This window comes from Carcharhinus amblyrhynchos, chromosome 15 (assembly GCF_965287045.1).
Source record: "Carcharhinus amblyrhynchos chromosome 15, sCarAmb.v2.hapA, whole genome shotgun sequence".
Lineage (NCBI taxonomy): Eukaryota > Metazoa > Chordata > Chondrichthyes > Carcharhiniformes > Carcharhinidae > Carcharhinus > Carcharhinus amblyrhynchos.
In genome coordinates, this window is record NC_137338.1 from 69,503,022 (window position 1) to 69,525,604 (window position 22,583).

Consider the following 22,583-nt stretch of genomic DNA (forward strand, 5'->3'; position numbering starts at 1 on the left):
AGTGATTTTATGAGGACAACACGAGCAGGAAATGTAACAGATGGTATGAACTGATTAGTTAAAATTTTGCTCTCCCGATGACAGACTCAAATTTCGAGATTAAGTCAATGGTGTTTTTGTAGTGTGTCTGGCTTCATATCATCCTGTGATGGGTTCCTACTTGGAACCTTTGTATGCCATGAATGCTCATCGTATTCAAACATTTTGGATGGAATTCTCCCAAAAAAATTCTAAGCGTTGAATTCATATAAGACCTGTAGTAAATCCTGCTCGTTTTTTTAACGGGACTTTGGAGATGTTCTCAGATCGGTGCATACGCAGTAGCCCCGCATTGCCGGCCTCCTGATCGCTGACTGATCCCGCAGCCCCGCATCACTGGTGGTGCAATACCCCACCGCCCAATCACCGGCCCCCCAGACATGACTGGGCCAGTCTTGACCACCCCACACCCCTCCCCCCAGCAGTTCCGACCCGTCTCCCCCACTCACTCCACACCCCACCCCACCCCGATGGCAAGCCCCGATTGCTGGCATCCCTTCCTCTGTCACTGATCCCAGTGCAGATTGGCAGCAGTACCCTCCCACCAAGCTCACCCCAAGAGGCCCCCCTATGGACCCCATCCCCTTGGCACTGCCCAATGCCCAGTGGACTGTGCCAAGGTGGCCCCTTTGGCATTGTCACTTTGCCCCTTGGGCAGTACTAAGTTGGCAATTCCTAGAGGCTACTCTCCTTACCACCAAACTCCTGGGCACTTCCATTCACTTCAGTGGAGTTGGGCCACCAGCTCCCAGGTACTGGGGGGTTATTGTAAACCCCATTTGAGCGAAACATGCCTGGGGGTGAGACTTGAATCCTGGGCCCACTAATAAGATTAAAATCATCATTTAAATAACTTATGCAGCTCTGCACCGGTTTCTGATGGGGAACTGACAGCACCGAAAATCCGGCAACTAGGGACTCGTGGAGGCCGTGGCACCCAGTGGGGAGACGGCTACACGGCCTCCACTTGAGTCTCCCAGCTTGGTGCGCAGCTTTAGCTGCGCAATGGGCTGGGAGAATCTCCCCCTTTGTAATTATGTCATATTTTCAAGACGAATTCAATGGGACACATGAATCTCAGGGCAATGGGTTCACGTTTGTTTAAAGGTGGAGCAGAATGGTTGGCTTTGTGCTGTTGTGTCTGAGGTCAGTGATTTTCCTTGTTTGGCACAGGGGAGGGGAGCAGGGAACTCGTAGCTTCTATGGAGGCTGAAGATGGACAAGGGAGCACGTGGAGTAGAAGAGGTAAGGGAAGGGCATCCTGGATATCATGGGGACATGGTTAAGAAAATAAGGGGCTTAAAGGGTGAGATTAGTACCAAAGTGGGTAACTTCATATTTCTCCACATTATGTTCCATATTGCCATATTCTTGCCCAATCACTTAACCCATCTATATCCTTTTATAGCTTCTTTGCACCCTCCTCACAGATTACTTCCCCATCTAATGTGGTATTGCCAGCAACTTAGATACATTACACTTGATTCATCTAGGTTACCGATACAGATTGTAAAAACAGCACAGGTCCAAGCACTGATTCTTGTGGTACCTCACTGGTTATGTCATAGCAACCTGAAATTGGCCCATTTATTACTACTTTCTGCTTGTGTCCATTAACTGATCTTCAATCCATGCTAATCCTTTACCCATTAGCCCTTGAACAGCACCTTATCAAATGTGTGTAAGTCTGCTGATTGCCCCCTTATCCACCCTATTAGTTACACCTTTAAAACATTTCAAAGATTGCCCAACAAAGTTTCTGTTTCATAAATCTATGTTGCCTCAGCCCAATTTTATTAGTTAAATGTCCTATTACCAATCACTAATAACAGATTCACCCAAACTTATTCTACATTTTGATTTCTTGGCAAAGATCCTTGCTCTTTTCACCCCACCTCTTTCTATTGAAGTCGCTACTCAGCTCCACAGCCTCAATATTTACTTTGTTTCTTTTGAATTTACCCTTTTCCCTGAATCTCCCATCATTCTCTTTACTAATTTAAAGCTTGTGGACTATGCCAATGATTTCATAGAATCTTATAGTGCATAAGGAGGCCATTTGATCCATCATGTTCATGCTGGTTGTCTGCAAGAGCCAGGCATCGCATGTGACTCCCCTATCTCTCTTTTTGGGGTCCATAAATGTTTCCCCTTCAGATAATGGTCCAAGTTACTCATTGGCTATACCTCCATCACTCTCTCAGGTAGTGCACTCCACATCCTAAGGACTTGTTACATAACAAGATTTCTCCTCATCTTACCTTTGCCAGTCATTTTCATCTATGTCTTCAGATTCTCGACACTTCCATTAATGGGAACAATATCTCTCTATTTCTCTGTCCAGACCTTTCATGGTTTTGAATACCTCTATCTGTTGTAGTCTTACTTTGCTCCAGGGAGATCAGATCCATTTTTTCCAATTCATTTTCATAACTCAAGTTCGTTATCCTTGGAACTATTCTTGTGACTCTTTTCTGCACTCTCTCTAATGCCTTTGCATCCTTCCAAAAGTGTGCTGCCTACAACTGGACATAATACTTCAGTTCAAGCCGAACCAGGTTTTTGTAAAAGTTTCGCATGACTCCCTTACCTTTATACTCATTGTTCCTATTGATAAAGTCCAGGATCCTGGATGCCTTTATAACTACTTTCTCAATCTGTCCTGCCAATCTCAATGGTTTATCCACATATACCTCGGGTCACTCTTTTCCATATACCCACTTTAGATTTGTGCCCTGTAGTTTAGACTGCCCTCCAACCAAAATGAATCCATTCACATGTCTTAGCATTAAATATTCACAATGTCTGTTCCACCAACCTGACCATTCCTGTGAACTCCATTACTATCCTCCTCACAGCTCACTAGACTTCCAGATTTTGTGTCATATTAATTGATGTCCCGCCATCTGTCCTACCTCATATTAATTAAAGGGCTATTGCCCAAAAATTTAAAGCGGGGTAGTCTGGTTATGTGGAACTTTTCTCACTTTTCTTCTCACCCTTCCAAGTGGAAGCTGTGTCTTTGAATATTTTTCAGGTAGCAGTGAATAGATTATTGATAAACAAAGGGGTGCAAGGCTACTGGGGACTGGTGGGAATGTGGAGTTGAGGTTACAATCAGATTAGCCATGATCTTATTGAAAGGCAGAGCAGGATTAAGGGGCCAAGTGGCCTACTCCTGATCCTATTTCCTATATACATATCAGTACAGGGCACTCACCTGTGTAGGATGTAACATCCTGCTAATAGGGTTTCAGGCAGGTAAGTGTGCACAATGGTGCAAATCCCAAGAAGACTCGACTAATGACTATCTCAAGAACATTTTCTTAAATTCAAATTACCCCTCATCTGCATGGATGACTAAGCCATTTGAGAGGGCAGTTAAAAATCAATAGGCCATTTCAGAGAGCATTTAAGAAGCAACCACATTGCCATGGACTGGAGTCACATGTAGGCCAAACCAGCTAAAGATGGCAGATTTCCTTCCTTAAAGAACACTACAAAATCAGTAGGATCTTTACAACAATTGGCAAAAGTTTTATGGTCATCATCAGACTTTTAATTCCAGATTTTTATTAAATACAAACTTCACTATTTGCTGTAGTAGGATTCAAACTTGAGTTCCACAGCATTACCCTGGGTTTCTAGTCCAGTGACAATACCACTATGCCAGCACTTCCCCTATCTATTTATCACCAACAATGCATGCATTCTGATCCTTCGCAAGTGCCATTTCAATTTAGTCTACATTATTAGGGTAGTGTTAGATATTCTTATTTAAACAGCTAAAAGGACTCAAATCACATACCTTCTTAGCAATCACATCATATTCCTTCTTTAATAATTCCACAGCTTTTTTCTCTTCAGCCAAGGCTTCCTCAATATCCAGTCGTTTTTCTCGAAGTTGAAGGGTGTTTTCAAATAATGCTGGGTCACAAGCTGTGTAAGCAAGGCAGGTGACAAACGTGACAAGATTTATCTTTTTTAAACCAAATTTACCAAGCTGGCATAATGATAGTTCATTGCCTCAATGGAGATTCAAAGAACCATGGAGAATTATAGCACACAGCCAGCATTTCAGCCCACTTTGCCTGTGCTGCTCATTGCAACAGCAATCTAAAATTATTCCTACTCCTACCAACATCCCTGAATCACTCCCAAAGTATTTCCAGTGCCCCACTTCCTGCCCATGGCCCTGCATTAACCCAAAACTAATCCCATTGTCCAATTTTCTCCCCATAATCCTGTACCTGTCCCAAACCAATCCTAATGCCTCACTCTCTCCCCATAATCCTGTAGCAATCCCTGAACTATTCCCACTGTTCCACTCTCCCCACAACCCTGTATTTATCCTAACCTAATTCCACTGCCCCACTCTCACCAGAGCCCCATACCAATTCTAAACTAATCCCATTGCCGCACTCTCTTCCCATAATCCTGCAGCAATCCCAAACTAATCCCACTGTCACACTCTCCCCATTGTCCCAGATTAATCCCAAACTAATCTCACTGTCACACTCGCCCCATAACCCTTGTATCAATTCCAAACTAATCCCACCACCTCAATCTCTCCTCATAGCCTCAAATAAATTGCAAACTAATCCCACTGCCTCACACTCTCCCTATAGCCCTGTATCAATCCCATTGCCCCACTTTCTTCTCATAATCCAGTAGCAATTCCAAACTAATCCCACTGTCTCACTCTCCCCATTGTCCTGGATTAATCCCAAACTAATCCCACTGTTCCATTCTCCCCATAACCCCACATTAATCCTAAATTAATCCCACAGCCTCCCCATAACCCTGTATCAATTCCAAACTGATCCCACCACCTCAATCTCTCCTCATAGCCCCAAATAAATCCCAAACTAATCCCAATGCTCCACTCTCCCCATAGCCCTGTATCAATTCCAAACTAATATTACTACCCCACTGTCTCCCCATAGCCCTGTATCAATCCCAGATTAATCCAATTCCCCCACTCTTTCAAAGCCTTGTATTAATCCCAAACTAATACCACTGCCCCACTCTCTCCCCATAGCCCTGTATCAATCCCAAACTAATCTTACCGCCCCATTGTTTTCCATAAAGTGAGTTGCCGGCATTGGACTGGGGTAGACAGAGTAAAGTCCAACAAGTTTATTTGGTAACACAAGCCACTAGCTTTTGGAGCGCTGTCCCTTCATCAGGTGAGTGGGAGTTCTGTTAACAAACAGGGGATACAAAGACAGAAACTCAATTTACAAAATAATGGTTGGAATGTGAGTCTTTACAGGTAATCAAGTCTTAAAGGTACAGACAATGTGAATGGAGAGAGGGTTAAGCACAGGTTAATGAGATATGTATTGTCTCTAGCCAGGACAGTTAGTGAGATTTTACAAGCCCAGGCAAGTTGTGGGGGTTACAGATATTGTGACATGAACCCAAGATCCCGATTGAGGCCGTCCTCATGTGTGTGGAACTTCGCTATCAGCCTCTGCTCAGCGACTCTGCATTGTCGTGTGTCGTGAAGGCCGCCTTGGAGATCCTTGCCCGAAGATCAGAGGCCGAATATCTGTGACTGCTGAAGTGTTCCCCAACGGGAAGAGAACACTCTTGCCTGGTGATTGTTGAGTGGTGTTCATTCATCTGTTGTCGTAGCATCTGCATGGTCTCCCCAATGTATGATGCCTCAGGACATCCTTTCCTGCAGCATATCAGGTAGACAACATTGGCTGAGTTGCAAGTGTACATACCATGTACCTGGTGGATGGTGTTCTTACGTGAGATGATGACATTTGTGTCAATGATCCAGCACATCTTGCAGAGGTTGCTGTGGCAGGATTGTGTGGTGTCGTGGTCACTGTTCTCCTGAAAGCTTGGTAGTTTGCTGCGGACAATGGTCTGTTTGAGGTTGTGTGGTTGTTTAAAGGCAAGAAGTAGGGGTGTGGGGATGGCCTTGCTGAGATGTTCATCTTCATCAATGACTTTGAAGACTCTGAAGAAGATGTCGTAGCTTCTCCGCTCCGGGAAAGTGCTGGACAACGAAGGGTACTCTGTCCACCATGTCCCGTGTTTGTCTTCTGAGGAGGTCAGTGTGGTTTCTCGCTGTGGCATGTTGGAACTGTCAATTGATGAATCAAGCACCATATCCTGTTCTTATGAGGCATCTTTCAGCATCTGGAGGTGTCGGTTGTGATCCTCCTCATCTGAGCAGATCCTGTGTATGTCGATAGACTTGCCTGGGTTTGCAAAACCTCACTTACTGTACTGTCTGGAGACAATACACATCTCTTTAACCTGTGATCAGTGCTCCTTCCACTCACATTGTCAGCCACTTCAGGTCTTGAACAGCAGGTTAGGTGTAAGGATTCGCATTCTAATCAGTAATCTCTAAACTGTCTGTGCTTTATATGCTCTGTCCAAGGCCAGAACTCTCCATTCACCTGACGAAGGGACTAACCCCGAAAGCTTGTAAGTCTATTATCAAATAAATCGGTTGGACTAGAACCTGGCGTTGTCAGACTTTTTACAGATCCTGTGTACGCAGAGGGCTTGTCCGTGTTTAGAATGGAAGCTGGAGAAGTTGAGCATCGTGAGGTTATCCTTGGGCTTGCAGTACAATGGAGTGCTGAGGTGGCTGTCCTTGATGGAGATGCGTGTGTCCAAGAATTCAACCAATTCCGGAGAGTAGTCCATGGTGAGTCTGATGGTGGGATGGAACTTGTTGATGTCATCATATAGTTGTTTCAGTGATTGCTCACCATGAGTCCAAAGGAAGAAAATGTCATCAATGTACCTAGTGTATAGCATCGGTTGAAGGTCCTTTGCAGTGAAGAGGTCTTGTTCGAACCTATGCATGAAAATTGGCATATTGAGGTATGAATTTGGTCTCCATGGCTGTTTTGTGTGTCTGGATGAAGAACTGGTTGTAAAAGGTGTGGACATTGTGGTCCAGGATGAAGTGGATGAGTTGTAAAATTGCATCTGGAGATTGGCAGTTGTTGGTGTTGGGTACTGAAGCAGTTGCAGCAATGCCATCGTCGTGGGGGATGCTGCTGGAGAGTGCCGAGACATCCTTTGTGACAAGGAGTGCTCCTGGTTCAACTGCTGAGTTTATGTAGGAAGTCCATAATGTTGTGATTAAAGCTGGGGGTTCTTTGTACAATGGGTTTCAGGACGGCCTCGACATAGCCGGAGAGGTTCTTGCACAGGGTTCCATTGCCTGAAACGATGGGATGGCTGGGTGTGTTTGCCTTGTGTATCTTCGGGAGGCAGTAGAGATCTCGAACACGGGGAGTACGTGGGATCAGAGCACGGAGGGTGCTCTGAAGGTCCGGATCAAAAGTCTTAATCAGTCTGTTGAGTTGACGGGTGTGCTCTTTGGTTGGATCTGCGGGTAACTGTCTGTAGTGTTCCTTGTTGTTCAGTTGTCAGTACACTCCTTTGCAGTAATCCATTCTGTTCAGTATGATGACGGCCCCTCCTTTGCTGGTTTGATGACAATGTTGCGGTTGGTCTTAAGAGCGCGGATGGTGTTGCATTGTGCTTGGGTGATGTTCAGGGCTGTCTTGTGAGTACGGCTGATGAATCTGGCATTGACCACCTCCTCATGGCTTGGGCATACATGTCAAGTCGAGGATAGTGTCAAGTCATGAACAATGACCACGACACCACACAACCCTGCCACAGCAACCTCTGCAAGATGTGCCAGATCATCAACACGGATGCCATCATCTCATGTGAGAACACCATCCACCAGGTACATGGTACATAGACTTGCAACTCAGTCTACCTGATACACTGCAGGAAAGGATGTCCCGAGGCATGGTACACTGGGGAGACAATGCAAATACTATAACAACAGATGAATGAACACTGCTTGACAATCACCAGGCAAGAGTGTTCTCTTCCTGTTGGCGAACACTTCAGCGGTCATGGGCATTTGGCCTCTGATCTTCGGGTGAATGTTCTCCAAAGCGGCCTTCACTACACGCAATGCAGAATCGCTGAGCAGAAACTGATAGCCAAGTTCCGCACACATGAGGACGGCCTTAATCAAGATCTTTGGTTCATGCAGACTTATATGTTAACGTTTTTGTCTTTTTATTCCGCAGGTGGAGGTCCACCTTGTTGTCAAACGAGGGGCATGCACACGGTGGGTCGTGCGTGGGCTGCTCTTGGAGGTTCCGGGAGTGGCCTAGTACTTCGTGTCGCTGTGTGTGCTTGATCCTGGACCGGTAGACGGGCGCTGCAACAGCTCAGTGACTAGCACTGCTAGCTGTGCAGATACATGGATTTGGGCCTGTGTCTGTGGGAGTTTGCGCATTCTCCCTGTGGTTGCGTGGGTTTCCTCCGGGCGCTCCGGTTTCCTCCCACACCCCAAAGATGTGCTCTTAGGCTGATTGGTTTACCAAATTGACACTATTCTCCCCTGAATCTGGCTAAGTTAGGGGTTCCACTCACAGACACGCAGGGCAGAGTAGGTGTAGGAGGATGCGGCGGCGCGGGCTCGTTGGGCCGAAGGGCCTGTTTCCCGTGCTGGGTTGTTCTTTGTACCTGTAACCCCCACAACTTGACTAGGCTTACAAAATCTCACTAACTGTCCTGTCTGGAGACAATACACATTTCTTTTCAGCTATGCTTAACCCTCTCTCCACTCACATTGTCTGTACCTTTAAGACTTGAATACTTGTAAAGACTCACATTCCAACCATTATTTTGTAAATTGAGTTTGTATCTTTATATCCCCTGTTTGTGAACAGAACTCCCACTCACCTGATAAAGGGGCAGCATTCTGAAAGTTAGTGGCTTGTGCTACTAAATAAACCTGTTGGACTTTAACCTGGTGTTGTGAGACTTCGTACTATTCTTTCCCCACAGCCCTTTATCAATCCCAAACTAATTGCATCAACCCACTCTGTCCCCATTGCCCTGCACCAATCCCAAACTAATCCAACTGACCCATTCTGTCCCAATCTCCCTGTATCAATCCCAACCTAATCCCATTGCCACACTCTGTTCCCATAGTCCTGTTTCATCACAAACTAATCCCACTGACCCACTTTCTCCCCATAGCCCTGAATAAATCACTTTTGACACTGATACTTTTATATGCATCAGTGACTTCCACCTCCTCCCATTCCACACTTTCGTATGTACTACTGCTCATACCTTCTTGTGTGTACTATTGCACTCATACCCACTTGTGCGCACTACTGCACTCATACCCTTTTATGTGTATGACTGGACTCATACCCTCCTGTGTGTAATATGTCACTGGTTTAATACCTTCATCTTTAGCACTACTGCCTCACAGCGCTAGGGACCCGGGTTCAATTCCCGGGCAATGTTCTCCCTGTGTCTGTGTGGGTTTTCTTCGGGTGCTCTGGTTTTCTCCCACAGTCCAAAAGATGTGTTGGTTAGATGCATTAGCCATACTAAATTCTCCCTCAGTGTACTGAATAGGCGCTAGAGTGTGGCAACTAGGGGATTTCTACAGTAACTTCATCACAGTGTTAATGTAAGCCTATTTGTGACATTAATAATTAAACTTAAATTTAGTTGGCCTTTCAGCTCTTTTGAGCCTACTTTGCTATTCAATAATATCATGGCTGATCTGACTGTCACCTCAACTTCACTTTCTGCCGACACTGATAACCTTTAACTCACTTGTTAGTGAAGAATCCGTCCACTTGTGCATTAAAAATATTCAATGACTCTTCCTCCCCGGTTCTCTCGGGAGAGATTTCTAGAGAGTCACAACCCTCCGAGAGAATCATTTTTTCTCAACTCTATCTTAAATGGGAGATCCCTTATGTTTAAACTGTTTCCCCTTGTTCTAGTCACTCCCAGTGGTAGAAATATCCTTTCAGCATTCACCCTGTCAAGTGCCCTCAAGACCTTAAATGTTTCAATAAGTTTAACTCTCATCCTTCTAACTCCAATGGATACAGGCCCAACCTGTCCAATCTTTCCTAAAAAGATATCTTCCATCCCAGGAATCAAATATATATCTGCAGTAGAATGTTTACACCCACTAAATTGTCTTTTCATCAAAACCCACTACTTTTCCCAAAAGCTGTGACTTGGATTTGATATTTTGACTCTGAGGGACTGGATTGTGCAATCTGAGCATGTGCAGCATGCTGCATTGATTTTTCATCTGCTTCTATTGGATTTTAAACCAGCTATTAATTTAAAATCACTTGAAGGAAAGTAAAAGGATAAATTTCAGAAGCTTTGTCTAAGTACATATTATGTGCTGTTCTTAAAACAAGGACAGTATGTGTGCATAGGGCCTTGTCAGTATGTATGCCATGTGAAGTGAGTGACAGAAGGGACAGTGGGTGAGTGTGAGATAGATTGTGTAAAAATAGAACTTATTTCTTATTTCCCGTTACTTAAGTTAAAATATTGTCACTGAGTCTTTCAGTGACACATAAGAGAGACACTGATATAGTTCTTACTCTCTGGACAGGCAGAGTCATCTACACCTTCATCAGAACCTGATTCATCCTCATCACTGTAGCCAGATTCCTCATCCGATTCTTCATCACTTTCTTCATCTGACTCTATAGGCGAAAAAAATCACATGAGAACAAAATGATAGCAGCTTTACAATTATTGCCATAGCTATCTGTTAATATATGAGGAAAAGGAAAGTAACAGGCAGCAAAATTAATGCTGAAATAAAGGATTGTGACAGTCAGATCAATCAATTAATGGGAAAAGCACAGTAATAAAGAACGTTTGTGGGTGAAGGAGGGTGTGGGGGGGGAAGGGGGCGCGGCGGGGCAGGGGGGGAGAGCGCGGCGGGGCAGGGGGGAGAGCGCGGCGGGGCAGGGGGGGAGAGCGCGGCGGGGCAGGGGGGGAGAGCGCGGCGGGGCAGGGGGGGAGAGCGCGGCGGGGCAGGGGGGAGAGCGCGGCGGGGCAGGGGGGGAGAGCGCGGCGGGGCAGGGGGGGAGAGCGCGGCGGGGCAGGGGGGGAGAGCGCGGCGGGGCAGGGGGGGAGAGCGCGGCGGGGCAGGGGGGGAGAGCGCGGCGGGGCAGGGGGGAGAGCGCGGCGGGGCAGGGGGGGAGAGCGCGGCGGGGCAGGGGGGGAGAGCGCGGCGGGGCAGGGGGGGAGAGCGCGGCGGGGCAGGGGGGGAGAGCGCGGCGGGGCAGGGGGGGAGAGCGCGGCGGGGCAGGGGGGGAGAGCGCGGCGGGGCAGGGGGGGAGAGCGCGGCGGGGCAGGGGGGGAGAGCGCGGCGGGGCAGGGGGGGAGAGCGCGGCGGGGGAGGGGGTGAGAGCGCGGCGGGGGAGGGGGTGAGAGCGCGGCGGGGGAGGGGGTGAGAGCGCGGCGGGGGAGGGGGTGAGAGCGCGGCGGGGGAGGGGGTGAGAGCGCGGCGGGGGAGGGGGTGAGAGCGCGGCGGGGGAGGGGGTGAGAGCGCGGCGGGGGAGGGGGTGAGAGCGCGGCGGGGGAGGGGGTGAGAGCGCGGCGGGGGAGGGGGTGAGAGCGCGGCGGGGGAGGGGGTGAGAGCGCGGCGGGGGAGGGGGTGAGAGCGCGGCGGGGGAGGGATGAGAGGGCGCGGGGAGGGGATGAGAGGGCGCGGGGGGAGGAGGGCTTGGAGGGAGAGGGTGTAGGGGAAAGAAGGTGAGGAGGAAGATGGTATGGGGGAGAGAGGGAGATCATGTGGGAGGAGAGGGTGTGGAGTGGTGAGAGTATGGTTTGTAAAAGAGGAAGTTAAACCATTTATTCCTTTTGTATAAACCACAGGCTGGTAATTAAATTTAGAGTGAATGTCAACTTTGTGGTTGGGAGCAAAGGAGGTAGTTGAGATGCTGTCAAATGTGAAGGGAAATGAAAATAAACACAGTTGTCAATGGAGGCTTCCCTCAAAGCACTGAATTTTGAAATTGGCAGAGAACAAGTGATCCCAGGAGAGTACAGAGGGTTTCAAAGGTATCACCTTGATCGGAAGCCTCAGAAACTTCAAATCAAAGCTGAGTGCATACATTGGAGCTGAATACACAACCCTCTCCTCCGCCCTCCCTATAGTGAAGCTGACAGCTGCTCTCTCTGACAGGTTCTTGGGTCAACCTCACGCCTGCATGGTGTGGGGGAGGATGCCTCTCACTGCTGAGGGGTTGGTGGTGCTCCCTATACCTTGAAAGCCCATCTGATGTGGAGGCGGGTGAATAGCAGGAGGATATTAATTAGGATTCAAGCCCATTAATCAGAGGTAAAATTGTGTATTTGAATATTTACGGAGTCCTGCCCACTTTGGCTGGGACCCCATCAGGAGCAGTGTGGCAGATCAGGAGCATTGGGATGGGGTCGATGATCAGCTCATGTCCAATTCTCTGGGCCATTGCAATTCTCATTCAGGCCTATAGAATCCCTCCCATTGATTATTTTTGATTGCAAGTTGTGCCTTTTAGTATCCCTTAAGAAAAACATGTAATGCTGTGTCAAACTTTGGGGACAATTCTCTCAAAAAATTTCTAAATGTTGAATTCATGTCAAAAATAGAATAAATCCCACTGTCTCTTTTAGCGGAATTTTCAAAATGAATTTCCCACACTGTGCATCACAAGTGCCCTTGTGTGATTTACATGAAAAAGCTGTGGGTGGGGCCTACTCCCACCGGAGAGGCCAGCAGCATAGCGCAGGGCAGGCCACTGCGCATGCACCAATCTGGCAGTGCCAAGATCGCGCATGTACGGTAGGCCCACACTGCCAGCCTTCCGATTACCAGTCAGCTCAATTGCTGATCAGCCTACGACCCCACATCTCTGCCCCTCCAATCCCCCCATGCCCTAATCGCTGGCCCTCCCTGGGCAAACATTGCCCCCCCTCTGCCTCCCCCCCCCACTTTCTGGCCCACCTTGATCTTTCCCCCACCCCACCCCAACAGTTCCAATTTCTCCCCACCACCCAACAGTCCCCATCTCCCCAACCCACAGCAGTCCCAATCTCCCCCTCCAAAACCCCAAACCACTCCCTCCATTGCTAGCAGTCCCGACTATCTCCCACTCTGATGGCCAGCCCTGATCTCTCTCATCAAGCCTGAATGGCAGCAAGACCTCCCACCCCCACCAATCTCCCCCAGAGGCTCTGCCCCTACATTAGGCCCCACACCCTTGGCATCGCCTGATACCTGGTGGGCAGTGCCAAGATGCTCCCTTGGATGTTGCCACTTTGCCCCTTGGGCAGTGTCAGGGGACCAAGCTGGCAATGCCCAGGGGCACAGCCTCCCCTTATTCCTGACTTCCTGGGGAGCCTCAATGGACCCCCCCTTCACTCCAACAGGGTCAAGCCACCAGTTCCCACAAGTGGGTGGGGGAAGAGAGAGACAGACTCTAGAGGGCCTGGATACTTTAGTCCCGGGCCACTAATAACATACAAATAATATTAAAATAAGCATTTACATAATTTATTCAGTTTGATGCCTATTTCTGGCATGGAGCTGATGGCGCCAGAAATCTGGCACCCGAAGATTTGCGGAGGCCGTGGTGCCCAGCGGGAAACTCACTAAACGGCCTCTACTTAAGTCTCCAGGCCCACTTTATTTTTCCAACATTTTCTCAGCCCCTTGCGTGTGAAAAATTTTGAAATTAAGCCCCCCCCAGACAAACAGTTTGAACAACCCTGATCTAGGCAATAATGACCATAATACAATGATGATGGAGAAGGACAGAAATGTGATAAAAGACAAGTGAATAGATTGGAAAAGAGCTGATTTTTTGGGGCTGAGAATAGGAAAATAAAATGGGCAACAATATTGGCAAACAATAATGTAGAACAACAAAAGGAAACCTATAAAACAATGTTTATAGAGCGCAAGAAAAATATATTCTGCTGGAAAGAACAAATTAAACATGAGTGACACTCTGTGGATGAATAAAAATATAAAGAACAATGCAGGTTAGGAAAGAGATGAATATTAAGTACACGGGCAACAGAGGAGTGCAGGATAAGACAGAATACAAACGGGTTAGGGAAAAGTTAAAAAAGAGTCAGGAGGGCAAAGAGGAACTTATGAAGGTAAATTATTAAGGAACATAAAACAATACAGTAAATTAATAAAAAAAGGCTGTGGGTGGGTAAATGACCATTAAGGAATGGTATTGGGGTATTGCAGTTCGCTCCATGACAACACTCCTCAGCCTTCTGGCTAAGACCTAGCATCAGATCAAGCCCAAGATCAGGTGCAATGCCTTTTTTGTCAGCTTGGATCTTGCACATCTCTCTTGTCAAATGATGAGATGACAATGAGAGAAAAAAGGGGTGATGTAATGAATAGATTAATCAAAACTCAGAGAATAAAATCCTGATGGATTGCATCCACATATTTTAAAAGAATCTAGGGGTGAGATAACAGAGGCATGACTACACGTATTTAACAACTCATCAGAAAAAAGGTGTAGTGCCAGAGGACTAGAGGATAATTAATTTAAAGCCTATAATTAAGACTGGGGACAGAACATGCCCAGTGAATTATAGACTGGTCAGTTTAACATTGGTGGTCAGAAAAATAATGCTCACAGTGCAGGGCTTTGATTCCCATTCTGGGCGTGGTAGACTTGGGGCCTGCCTCCTTGCCTTGCTTCTGCGAGTGAAAAGCATTGGTTAATCAGCATTGATAAACAGCCAAGAAGATAACTCAGAATGGAGCATTGGCAGGCAATGAACCAAGGACCTAACTCAGACAAAGTATTAATGAAAGAATGAGCAGAGAGAGTAGATAATGTATTGTAGTGGATGTAATTTAACTGATTTTCAAAAGATCTTGAAGAAGTTGCCTGATTATAGAATAATGAATAAAGTCAGAGGACGTGGAGTCAGGGACAATGATAGAATGGATTGTGAGCTGTTATAATGACAGAAAACAGAGAGTGGGAGTAAAGGGTGGCAGAAGGTGAGGAGTGGCATTCCACAAGGATCAGGGCTGGGCCCACAGCTATGCACAGTTTATAAGTTTAGTCCATAAGTTTATGGAGTTTAGAAGGATGAGGGGGGATCTTATAGAGACTTATAAGATGATGAAAGAGATGGATAGGGTAGAAGTAGAGAGATTCTTCCCACTCAGAAAGGACAGCAGGGCTAGAGGGCACAGCCTCAAGATAAGCAGGGGGGGGGTGCAGTTTAGATCGGAGTTGAGGAGGAACTTCTTCACTCAAAGGGTGGTGAATCTCTGGAATTCTCTGCCCATTGAAGTGGTGGAGGCTACCTCGCTAAATATATTTAAGACACGGGTAGATAGGTTTTTGACAAACAAGGAAATTATGGGTTATGGGGAGAAAGCGGGAAAGTGGAACTGATCCACTTCAGATCAGCCATGATCTTACCGAATGGCGGGGCAGGCTTGAAGGGCTAGATGGCCTACTCCTGCTCCTATTTCTTACGTTCTTATTCAAGAATTGGACTTGGGAATCAAAATACAGTTTCTAAATGTGTGGATGACACAATATTGGGGTGACGGGGATAATCAATACTGAGAAGGACTGCAATAACTTACAGGATGAACTCACAGAATGAGCAAATAATTGGTAAATGAAGTTCACTCCAGATAAATAGGAAGTGGTACATTTTGATAGGAAGAATTGGTGGGGGGGGTGGTGACATTACTTGGAAGGTGGCAGTCTAGGTGGGGAAGGAGAGCAGAGGGATCCCAGAGTAATAGGGAAAAAATGAAATACCTCTAGAGGACATTAGGCTACTCTCCATTTTTCAAGAGTTACAAGAACTTGGAAGTCACTAATCCTAAAGAATTTGAGGCATTTGAGGGGGAAGTACATAAGCATTTGAGGGTGGAATAGAGGATTACAATGATAGGTTTAGATGAGGAAAGATGGGAGGAGGCTTGAGTGGAGCATAAACACCAGCACAGAGTGGTTAAGCCAAATAACCTTTGATCCCATAGTGGACGCACATAGACTGAAACAGCGCAGGGTAACAAGAGATGGCCAATGATAGCAATTGTACCAATGGGTATCTATTAACTGAGAAATGATTAAAAACTCTATGAGTGGTTAGTATTTCGTGGTTGTCATATAACAGAAATGTTATATGCTATAGTTGCAGTAAGAGTTTCCAGTTTTGCCATTCTTCTTTAATCCAAATTAAAATTCAGATTTAAAGAAATAATCCTTAAAAAATATTGATGAAAAAGAACATGAGACTGAATTTATCACTCATTTCCTGAATCTCATTTAATGCGCATACCTGCTGAGATTTTTGTTTCACTTTTTCTTCTCCGTTTGATTTTCTTCTTGAAGACTTTGGTGAGAAAATCAGCATGTTTGTTATTTTCACCGAGAGACATCAGGAAGGTGGCATGAAGGGCCTTCTCTTTGTCCTGCTGTTTAGCGACATCTCGCTTTTTGTTTTCTAACTGTTGCAGACATTCCTCTGATTTAATCTGTAATAGAAAGTACAGTAGTTTGTGTCAGAGTTAAGGACTGAAAGTTTGATTCTGCAGAGGAAAGGAGTACTTGGTGACGAAGTATGACCAAAGAATAATCAGTTCAGCAGCAAAAATCACTCAACCTAGTGAAAACCTGTGTTTATTCAGTATCTTGAAACACCTTCAGGCTCAAAGAGCTTTACAACCTAGTAACTACCTTTTGAAATGCAGTCACCATTCTCCATTCACCAAGATACAGCCCATTAGTATTTGCATTCCTTCTTATTCATCCCAGTATTCAGGTCTGTCAAAGGTAAAGTTAAACAGGCCCAAGGAGCATACCTATCTACATCTGCAACATAGAGGCCTGGCCAAATTTTCCAACATAAGCCTCTTCTAATTAAAAGTAGGACTCAGGTAAAGCATGCCCAGAAACACTGGCCCTCAGCACAGTCAGCTAACAATCAAAAAGTCTGAGGAGGATATAGCACCTGTACGTCTGCCTCCACATTGCACCCTGTTTTGTAAAAATACATTTGGTGAATGTAACCTTTTATATTTCAGTGCTCAGACCATTGACATTCTTCAAACCCTGAATACCAATTCAGGAGACATCCTAATATTATCTCTGCAGTGCCTTCTTCAGCTTCCATCTGACTTCAGGAGAAGACACCTCAGTGTTTCTTCATGTTTAAAATGCTGCTCAAAACTTTTAATTGTCTCTATTTTACATCTTGCCTAAGTTACTATAACTAATTGGTTGATTATCAAGTCATGAATGACAGCTTCTGGGAAATCTGTGACGGGGACTCCACAACGTGTTGTCTGTTTTTCGCCATTCTGCTCCTGCAACAAAAGTTAACTTCTCACATTTTGGTACTCAGCTAAATCTTTTTTGTGCAAGGAATTAGGACTCCATGCAACCTTCAGCTATCACCATACTAGACATCCAAGATCAATCAGTTTTCTCTTGCACCATCGTAACATCACTCCAACTTTTAACGACATCTTTCAGGCTCCAGAAGGCTACTATTTTTCTGCCCAAGTTCAAGTATCAACCACTACATGTTACCCCACCTCTCCAAATCCCATCAGTTCTGAACAAAACAGTGAGACAAAGCTGCCGCACCTTCTCCTGGACCCTGTGGCTTCTTGCTGATTGATTTTCCACATTGTAGCACCAGCTACACTTGAAAGTAGCATGAGATATAAAACAGATTCAGGACTGCACAGTGGCACAGTGGTTAGCACAGCTGTGTCAGTGCCAGGGACCTGGGTTTAATTCTGGCCTTGGGTGTGTGTGTGGAGTTTGCACATTCTCCCCGTTATCTGTGTGGGTTTCCTCCACTGGGCGCTCCGATTTCCTCCCACAGTCAAAGATAGGCACGTTAGGCGGATTGGCCATGCTAAATTGCCCCTTAGTGCCTAAAGATGCGGAGGTTAACTGGATTAACCATGCTAAATGCCAGGGTTACAGAAATAGGGCAGGGAGGGTAAGGGGAGCGGGCCTATGTTGGATGCTTTGTTGGAGAATTGGTGCAGACTCGATGGGCCGGATGGGCTTTTTCTGCCTTGTAGGAATTCTATGATTGATGTACAGGGAAAGGGCAGAAGTATGTAACTAATTGGACAGCTCTTTCTAGGACCTAGTAGACCACAAAATCCCACTTTCTGTTCTGTTTCCATAAACCTACTCCACAGCTTCACCTGTGTGGCTGAAATATCGGATCAGTGACTGTCTGCTATGTTGGAAACTCTCATTAAAAATGTGACAGGACAGATGTTACCAGCTGTGACCATACCTAATTTGGAAAAAAAAATTGCCACTGTTGACATAGGACTTTTGAATGGAACCAAGACTGAAATATCATAATAATATATTTGTTGGTCTGCTGTGGTAACACATGGTGAGTCAGGGAATACAATTTGTCACATGTAATGTGTGTCCCAATTAGGCCACAGATGGCCTAATACAATTAACACAATTAGTACATGGTACTAATACAATAGTATCAAGCTGGTGAGCATGATGCTGCTGTATCACTGCAATCTCAGCATGCGAACCATAATTAATTGGAAACTTTTTGATGGATATTCATATCTATAAATATCCGTGAGTCAACATTTTAATATCAAATATTAAGCAAAAACAAATACAATTTATTTACAATATTAAAGCATTAAAATATATGAATTGAAATGTTTTAAAATATTGAACAACTGAGAATGCTGAGAATTCACTGAATCATTATTTTTAAGGTTACTACTTGTGAATATTTATTACAGAATCCCTATAGAGAAGGAGGAAGCCATTTGGCCCACTGAGTCTGAAACGACTCTCCAAAAGAATATCTTACCCAGGTCCCAACCTGCTCTATTCCCATAAACCCATGCATTTACCATGGCTAATCCACCTAAGCTACACATCTTTGGTCACTTACAGAACAATTTAGTATGGCCAGTCCACCTAATCTGCACACGTTTGGACTGTGGGAGTAAACGGGAACACCAGGAGGAAACCCATGCAGACATGGGGAGAACGTGCAAACCCCACAGTCACCCAAGGCTGGAATTGAACCCTGGTCCCTGGCACTGAGACAGCAGTGCTGACCACTGTGCCATGGTATCACATGCCCCATTCCCTTTCGAAAGTTACTATTCATTATTGCTACCACCACACTTTCAGGCAACGTGTTCTGGGTCATAAAAACTCAGGGTAAAATTTTAAAGCAATTTTGTCAATTGTCTGGTACCAAGTAAATAGCTCTTTCAGAGAATTAGCATTGCAACTACGGGACAAATGGTGAATCAACACTGAATGTGATACGGGTGAGATTGTGCTAAGAGATGAGGATGTCTGTTTTAGAGTGCTAGCATAGGCAGAATAGGATGGACCACAGAATTATTCAATAAGGTGCCTCACAGAAGGTTGCTACAGAAGGTTAGGGTACACGGAGTTGGGGGTAAAATGTTAGTGTATATTGAGGATTGGCTATCTAACAGGAAGCAGAGAATTGGAATAAATGGGTGCTTTTCTGGTTGGCAGTTGGTGACTAGTGGCGTGCCGCAGGGATCGTTGCTGGGGCCTCAACTGTTTACCATATACATAGACGATCTGGAGGAGGGGGCTGAGTGTAGGGTAACAAAGTTTGCTGATGACACGAAGATAAATGGAAAAGCGAATTGTGTGGAGGACGTGGAAAGTCTGCAGAGAGATTTGGATAGGCTGAGTGAGTGGATGAGGACCTGGCAGATGGAGTATAACATTGGCAAATGTGAGGTTATCCACTTTGGAAGAAATAATAGTAGGATGGAATATTATTTAAACAGTGAAAAGTTGCAGCATGCTGCTGCGCAGAGGGACCTCGAGGTCCTTGTGCACGAATCACAAAAACTCAGTCTGCAGGTGCAGCAGGTGATCAAGAAGGCGAATGGAATGCTGGCCTTTATCACGAGGGGGATAGAACATAAAAGCAGGGAGGTCTTGCTGCAACGGTACAAGGCACTGGTGAGGCCACAACTGGAGTACTGTGTGCAGTTTTGGTCCCCTTATTTGCGAAAGGATATATTGGCCTTGTTGGGAGTACAGAGAAGGTTCACCAGGCTGATACTGGAGATGAGGGGGTTAGCTTATGAGGAGAGATTGAGTAGATTGGGCCTGTACTCGTTGGAGTTTAGAAGGCTGAGTTGGGATCTGATAGAGACTTACAAGATAATGAAGGGGCTAGATAGGGTAGAGGTAGAGAGATTCTTTCCACTTAGAAAGGAAACCAGAACTAGAGGGCACAGCCTCAAAATAAGGGGGGTAGCAGTTTAGAACAGAGCTGAGGAGGAACTTCTGCTCTCAGAAGGTGGTGAATCTCTGGAATTCTCTGCCCATTGAAGTGGTGGAGACTACCTCTTTGAATATGTTTAAGTCACGGGTAGATAGATTTCTGATCAATAAGGGAATTAAGGGTTATGGGGAGAAAGCGGGAACGTGGAACTGATCCACTTCAGATCAGCCATGATCTTATTGAATGGCAGAGCAGGCTCGAAGGGCTAGATGGCCTACTCTTGCTCCTATTTCTTATGTTCTTGTGTGATTATTACACCTCAGAAGAAGGCTTTTGGTTATCTTGTCTGCACCGGCTCTCTAGATGACTTAGTGTCATTTTCTTGCCTTTTCCACATACCCCAGCACATTGTTTCTATTTAAATAATCATCTAATGCCCTCTTGAATGTCTCAATTGAACCTGCCTCCACCACATTTCCAGGCAGTGCATTCCAGACCCAAAGCAACCGTTGTGTGAAGACATTTATTCTCACATTACATTTGCTTCTTTTGCAATCATTTTAAATCTGTAACCTCTTGTTCTTGATCCTTTTACAAGCACGAACAGCTTCTCCCTTTCTATACTCTGTCCAGCTCCCTCATGATTTTAAACATCACTCGCAAATCTGCTCTTAGCTTACTTTTCTCCAAGGAGAACAGTCCCAATCTCTCGAATCTATTCTCATAACTGAAGTTTCTCATTCCTGGAATCATTCTTGTAAATCTCTTCTGTACTCTCTCCAATACATTTATATCCTTCCTATAGTATGGTATCCAGAACTGTACACAATGTTCTAGCTGAAATCTAATGTCTTGTATAAGTTCAGTATAATAAAGAACAAAGAACAAAAACAGCCCGGGAAACAGGCCCTTCGGCCCAACGAGCCCACGCCGCCATTTTAACATTACCAGTCCCCCCCCTCCACCCATGACCCTTATCTATGCTTATGGCATTCCACATTGAGGGAAAACTAATTTAGGGACAATTTATTACCTCCAATCAGCCTAATAGCACATCTTTGGGTTGTGGAAGGAAACCGGAACACCTGGAGAAAACCCACGCAAGCACGGGGAGAATGCGCAAACTCCCACAGACACTGGCCCAAATTCATGTGTCTGCACATCTCCTGGCTCTTGTACTCTATGACCCTATTAATAAAGCCCAGGATACTGAGTGCTTTATTAACTGCTCTCTCCATCTGCCTTGTTACCATCAATGATCTGTGTACATATACACCCTGGTCCCTCTGTTCCTGCACTCCCTCATTTCATATTGTCTCTCCATATTCACTGCACCAAAATTAATCACTTCACAGTTCTCTGTGTTGAACTTCATCCGCCACTTTTCTGTTCATTCCACCAACTCATCTATGTCCCTTTGATGCTCTACGCAGTCTTCCTCACAGTTTAACAATGCTTCCAAGTTTCGTGTAATCCACAATCGTTGAAATTACCTTCTGCACACCACGATCAAGATCATTCATACATATCAGGAAAAGCATGGGTCTGAATACTGACCTCTGAGGGACTCCATCACAAATCTTCCTCAAATCCCGAAAAATAACCATTGACCACTACACTCTTCTGCACTTCCAAAATGCACCCTTTTAGATAACTCTCCAGTGAATGAATGCAACCTGAGTTCTATAGAAATATTGCCGGTCACCGCCTTTTAGTTGTAGGCATAGGATGAAATAAAAAGATTCAACAAAAAGTTTAAAAATGGTAGTTCATTCCAGAACAGCTTTATTCTTCACAAAAACCAAAGAGAAACTAATTGGTTGCTCACCTGTGTCTCCAGCCGCTCAGTGATGCGTTGGTTGACACGTTCCTGCAAAATATCCTCACTCTTTTCAAACTCCTTCAAGAGAAGGACCTCTTCAAAAAGTGTAACATGCCGTAGGTCAGCCATCTTCATAGCAATGTCCAGCTTGCATTTCTGGTGGCAAGTGACCCGAAGTTCTGCATCAAAGTTCTTTATCAAATCATTGATCTGGAGAGAGAATTGCATTAAAGGTGAAATCCGAAAGTTGCAGGAAATTGGCCATACTTCTGATTGAAGAATCCCCATGATTCCACAGTTACATGACACTTTCAGTACATAACTCTTCTTGTTTTCCAATGAATAGTTTGAGTTCATGGCTCACTGGATTTGACTCTTTCAAATACATTCAACTTTCCTCCAGTATAAACTGTGGTGTGGGAGAGTTAAACCCAATAGAAACTTCCAACCAATGTTATTCCAAGAACTATAGTTTGCATGGCTGTTATTGAATTATTAGCAACATGCTATATATTTAAGCCATACTAAACTGAGGGACTGAAAACTGTGTAGAACCCCTCCAGCTGTATGCCTGACA

At 45.4% G+C, this 22,583-nt stretch overlaps 1 protein-coding gene across 1 annotated transcript in view; it reads right to left on the reverse strand.

Annotated features, from left to right (window-relative positions):
* Nucleotides 1–22,583, reverse strand: part of cfap44 (cilia and flagella associated protein 44) — a 204,809-nt gene that overhangs the window by 18,362 nt on the left and 163,864 nt on the right. Inside the window, exons 26-29 of the mRNA XM_080203185.1 lie at nt 22,013–22,216; nt 16,228–16,423; nt 10,488–10,592; nt 3,848–3,978 (exon numbers count right to left, since the gene is read on the reverse strand). Of these exons, the coding sequence (XP_080059311.1) occupies nt 3,848–3,978; nt 10,488–10,592; nt 16,228–16,423; nt 22,013–22,216 (636 nt within the window). The remainder of the gene's footprint in view (nt 1–3,847; nt 3,979–10,487; nt 10,593–16,227; nt 16,424–22,012; nt 22,217–22,583) is intronic.